The sequence below is a fragment of the Mytilus galloprovincialis genome, chromosome 11 (genome assembly GCF_965363235.1).
Source record: "Mytilus galloprovincialis chromosome 11, xbMytGall1.hap1.1, whole genome shotgun sequence".
NCBI lineage: Eukaryota > Metazoa > Mollusca > Bivalvia > Mytilida > Mytilidae > Mytilus > Mytilus galloprovincialis.
Window position 1 is genome coordinate 64,544,110 of NC_134848.1, and position 5,123 is coordinate 64,549,232.

The 5,123-nt window shown below is 30.8% G+C and overlaps 1 protein-coding gene across 1 annotated transcript; it reads left to right on the top strand.

The window, feature by feature from the left end:
- Nucleotides 1-244: 244 nt before the first annotated feature.
- Nucleotides 245-946, top strand: LOC143050860 (uncharacterized). The gene has a single exon (XM_076223964.1). The coding sequence runs from the start codon at nucleotides 245-247 to the stop codon at nucleotides 944-946; it is 702 nt and encodes a 233-aa protein (XP_076080079.1).
- Nucleotides 947-5,123: the final 4,177 nt, after the last annotated feature.

Sequence of the window (5,123 nt, forward strand, 5' to 3'; positions counted from 1 at the left end):
GCCACAAATAACAATTGAAAATGTGAAACATGATAATGCCAAAGTGAGATTTTACACTGGATTTGTTAATTTTAGTGTTTTTTGGATGTTCTTTTCAGTACTACTTAAACATGGAGCAGATAAGCTGAATTATTGGGAAGGAGAATCCCGATCCATGGGTGAAAAATCCTACCAACAAGAAGGAAATTTAAAACCAGGAAGAAAACGCTTTTTAAGACCAATTGATGAATTCTTTATGGTTATGATGCGATTGCGACTAGGACTTTTGCAGGAACATTTAGCTGATATTTTTAGAGTGTCTGAATCCACTGTTTCTCGTATAATGAACACTTGGATTAACTTTCTATTTGATAATTGCAAATCATTAGTAACCTGGCCAACACGAGAACAAATAGTTTGTAACTTGCCAAAACTTTTCACTGGGCATCCAGATACAAGAATTGTGGTAGATTGCATTAATTTATACATTGAAAAACCTTCATCATTAAAGGCTCAATGGATGACTTGGTCTGAATACAAGCACTCTAACACCTTCAAGGTACTGATTGGTGTAACACCAAGTGGCATGGTAACTTTCATTTCTAGACTGTGGGGAGGAAATGTGTCAGATCGTCACATTGTGCAACATGATGAATTTTTGCCAAAACTTAGCAAAGGAGATGTAATTATGGCTGATAAGGGCTTCACCGTAGAAGACCTGCTTCCAGCCGATGTGGGACTAAATATGCCACCAAGAGTCTCAACGAAGAAGCAGATGTCACACCTGGAATTTTTTAAGACCAATAGCATTGCTTCTGCAAGAATAGTTGTGGAAATGAAAATGGAGCAAATAAAAAACTATAATATACTAAACTCTCGTTTACCAATATCTGAGGCTCATTTATCAGAGCAAATGATTTTCATTTGTGCCGCATTTACAAATTTGTTGCCTCCACTTCTTAAATAAAACATGACTAAAATTATACATATAGTTATTTTCAGTATGTCTGTCATGTCTGTCATTAAAAATAAAACATTTTAAATCATGGGAACTGTTTTAAAAAAAATTAAAACACAAGTTTATTTTAACAAAATTAATATAGACTTGGTGTATTTTTGTCAAAAGAATCAACACTATTATGAAAGAAATAACCTTTACTTTAATTACCAAATGATTATATTATTTAAAAACTTTAACCTACATTTTATAATTCATATAATTTCTTTCAACTGTTCTGTCTGTTGTAAATGGAAAGTGTCAGGAGTGCAACAAAATCTGGGTAAACACGGTGTTGATATACTATTTTTTTTTATTTATTATTATTGATATTTGAATAATTTTTTTTTGGTATACGCCTTCTAAAAGGGTTACTCTTACATGGAAAGTAATTTATCTTCATTTTCTTATCATTTGTTATCATTATAAAATCTTTTTTGAACCTGAGCCTCCAAAAAAATGAGGGAGAAAACGACAAAAAAATGTAAAACAAACTGTATTTATGACAGAAACTAATAACTATATTTCCTGCAATTATTTGCAGAGCAAAAAAAAACTGTCAATCTCGGTTTTGAATTCTTTTCAAAAGGTAGTAAGCAATGTGTTCATGTTATGTTTTTTTTGGTTATATCCTGTTAATAAAAATGATGAAACTTTTTTAATCATTTCTTGATTTTATTGCCCTCTTGGATTTTACAAACTTTAATTAACATAGAACCTAAAATTACCAAAGAAAAAGTATTTCAACTCGATTGACAAAAACATTCAGTTCCTGCCTCATTTATTTTAAATTCACTTTCATCCGCCATGTCCATCCTCAACAGATGTTGATTTTGGAGAGAAATTTTAGGTGTAAACAGTTTGTCTGTCCATCTGTCAGTCCGACTTATCAGTTTCTTACTCTTTTTTATATATTTGTTCTTGAAGATATTGATTTGATATTTGGTATATAATTTTATAATGACTCGATTCCTATCAATTTCGAATTTTGTCTTAAGTCTGATGATTTTGTCCAGAGTTATGGTTCTTGGACTTTTGTTTTGGCATGACTACTTTTATTTTTGTTTGTTTTCTTTATTTTGTACATAAATCAAGTCATTAGTTTTCTGGTTTCAATTGTTTTACATTTGTCAGTTAGCATGGTTATGGCCTTTTATATCCTACTATGCAATATGGGTTTCACTCACTATTGAAGGTCATACAGGTCTTTGTAAATTTCTGTGACATTTAAATTTAGTCTCATGTGGAAAATTGTCTCATTGGCAATCATGTACCACATCTTTTTATTAATATTTATTTCATTTATACTGACCATGAAAACTTAACTTTGACTATTGAACCCTGGAACTGAGATGAACCGACCAGGCAGTCATGTATCATACAATCGTTTCATTCAACAAATATAATAAGATAAGAAGAGGGGCTAAATATATATATAGTATGTACATGTACATTGTACCTGAACAAAGGGACAAGAGGTCAGTATCATGAGTCTATAGCTAGACTCAATGTTCTGATAGGCATACATAATCTGATGTACAGTAGTTGTCGTTTGTTTATGTAATTTATACGTGTTTTATATAGATTAGACCGTTGGTTTTCCCGCTTGAATGGTTCTACACGTCTAGTAATTTTGGGGCCCTTTAAAGCTTTTTGTTCAGTGTTAGCCAAGGCTCCGTGTTGAAGGCCGTACATTGACCTATAATGGTTTACTTTTATAAATTGTTATTTGGATGGAGAGTTGTCTCATTGGCATTCATACCACATCTTCCGACATCTATGATAAACATGATAAAACACCAAGAACAATGAAGAAGGTTTAAATAATTTAATTAACAATAACACCTTTGATGAATGATGATAACAAATCAATTAATAAACAATGTCATACAGCAATAATAAGATTTTCATTTAAGTACAAAAATATGGGGGGAAAAAATATTTCTTACAATTTACAATAATTTGATTTTGGATGTAACGCATCTTCTGATTGGCTGACGTCGTTTTGTTTATCAGCCCATAGACATAATATAGTCATGTGACCGTGACGTTTTTTCATGATTTACTCCGGTTTAAAATGAAATTTAGAATTAAATTATAAGAAATAACTGTAATATTTTTTCTGTCTATTCGAAATAACACAAAATATGTGGTGCACACTTTAAAATAACCCGCTACGTGGGTTATTCAGTGTGCACCACATTTTTTATGTTATTTCTTCATAGACAGAAAAAATATTACAGTTATTCCTTAAATGTCAAAATAATAAATGTTAAAACTCCTAAATCATAAAAACGTCATTTCAAAAATCATAATGTAAAAGTCTCAAAAATCAAAATAATCCTCAATAAAAAATTGCCAAAGTAAATAAAAAATATGAATAAGAGCTCGAGATGAACTTTAATTTGTCTCAATGCTGCACAATCAACTGGTACATACCAATGGAAAGTCTTATATATAGGTCCAGTATAAAAGAAATGTGTAGTGAGAGGTTATTATTATATAGTTTCTGAAACTCTGAAGCCTTTCCAAAATTTGAAAATGCTACTTATATTAAAATAAGAAATAAATCATTTCGACGACATGAAAATAAAAGTGCTTTGATCAAATAAAGCAAAATTGAAACTACATTAAACAATGGCTCGTCCCATAATGTTTTTGGTAAAACTTATACATCTGTCATAGCCCCATACTAATAATATATATAATAACAATTCATGTTTACAAACAAATTATTTGAGTAAACTGTGACATGTCGAGTATTTGCAATATCATACATGTACATGCCATATGCATGATAGGTAAAGATAATATTTGCCACTTACATGTAATATAAAACACCAACTCATCCATCAATGACATCTTTTCTACCTTAATAAAAGAATTACTCCGTAATACTTTATGCTATAAACTATTGCCATCAACATGATCAAAGTTTTTGGATGTTTTTATGTTTGTTTCATTTACATGTATACAAGTGCCAAAAAATGAGAGATAATAGTCATAGAAAAATTTGTTTGTGGTATGATATAACCATGATAACTACCGTATAGTATTAAAAAGACTAAAGGACAAATGTGTGAATAATTACTAGGAATTAAAAATTATAAGCTTCTCAATGATCAAAATTAATATTTGTCAAACTGCTATATATTCAATGATTTTTTTCTGATAAAGTGTGGTTCAAGTTTTTTTGAAATTTTTATATTTTTGTCAAAGTCATGAAAGTGTCAAAGTTAATATTTTGTAAAAATTTTATGAAAATTAAATGAGCCAAATAAATTTTAGTCAAGGTGTTCAGTACCACCTTTTAAAAAAGTAAGGGAACATTTATTGCTGTTTATATTTATATCAGCTATTTTGGATATACATGTATATTAAAGTAGGTTTCTGATAGTCAAAATGGTAGTTAACAAGTTAAATTTTAATACAGTGGTTTCCCCCGTTCTACTCTCCTTGTAAATATTTCTGGTATAACACAACCAATATAAAATTCTTTGAGCTTTTGCAACATAGAATTCCATGTAGATTCATCAAAGTTAATTCTCTCTACACTGATACCTTTTTTAGTCCAAATTACAAAATCTACCCAGTTCAGTTCATACACTCCTAACTGACCCTGAACCTGATACATATAATTACTTGTGTCTTTTAATTCAAGCTGTCCATCTACTTCATTGCAACAGAAGTTGGTATCTTTGGCACACTCAATTGGAGTTTTATTCCTCCATGGTTCCTTTTTACTGTCTGAGCCATACGGACATTTTACTTCAACTAAGCCAATACCACATTTGTTGCAAGTGACCAGTGAATCGATGCTAGCCCCTAAAAAGGGATATTTGGGGTTCACTAATAGTCCACGAGACTCGACTGTAGTATTTCCACATTCCTTTGTATGTTTCTGAATGTACTGACTTACAGCAACCGATTCATATTTGCGTCCATACTTTATGCTCTTGACCCTATCTGGAACAGTCACATATCCACAATTTTTTTTCAACAAATTGTCTGGCACAAGCTTTTTTCTTTTATAAACTTCTCCCATAACAGATGCTGTTATTAAGTTTTTTCGAGCCTTTATCCAATTAGTATTGACACTTTGACCTCTTGTTCCCTCTTCAAGGGTTTGACTAATTGCATCTGTAAC

What these genes read in the sequence shown, in the direction of transcription:
- LOC143050860 (XM_076223964.1), top strand. Translation starts at nt 245, where the DNA reads ATGCGATTGCGACTAGGACTTTTGCAGGAACATTTAGCTGATATTTTT.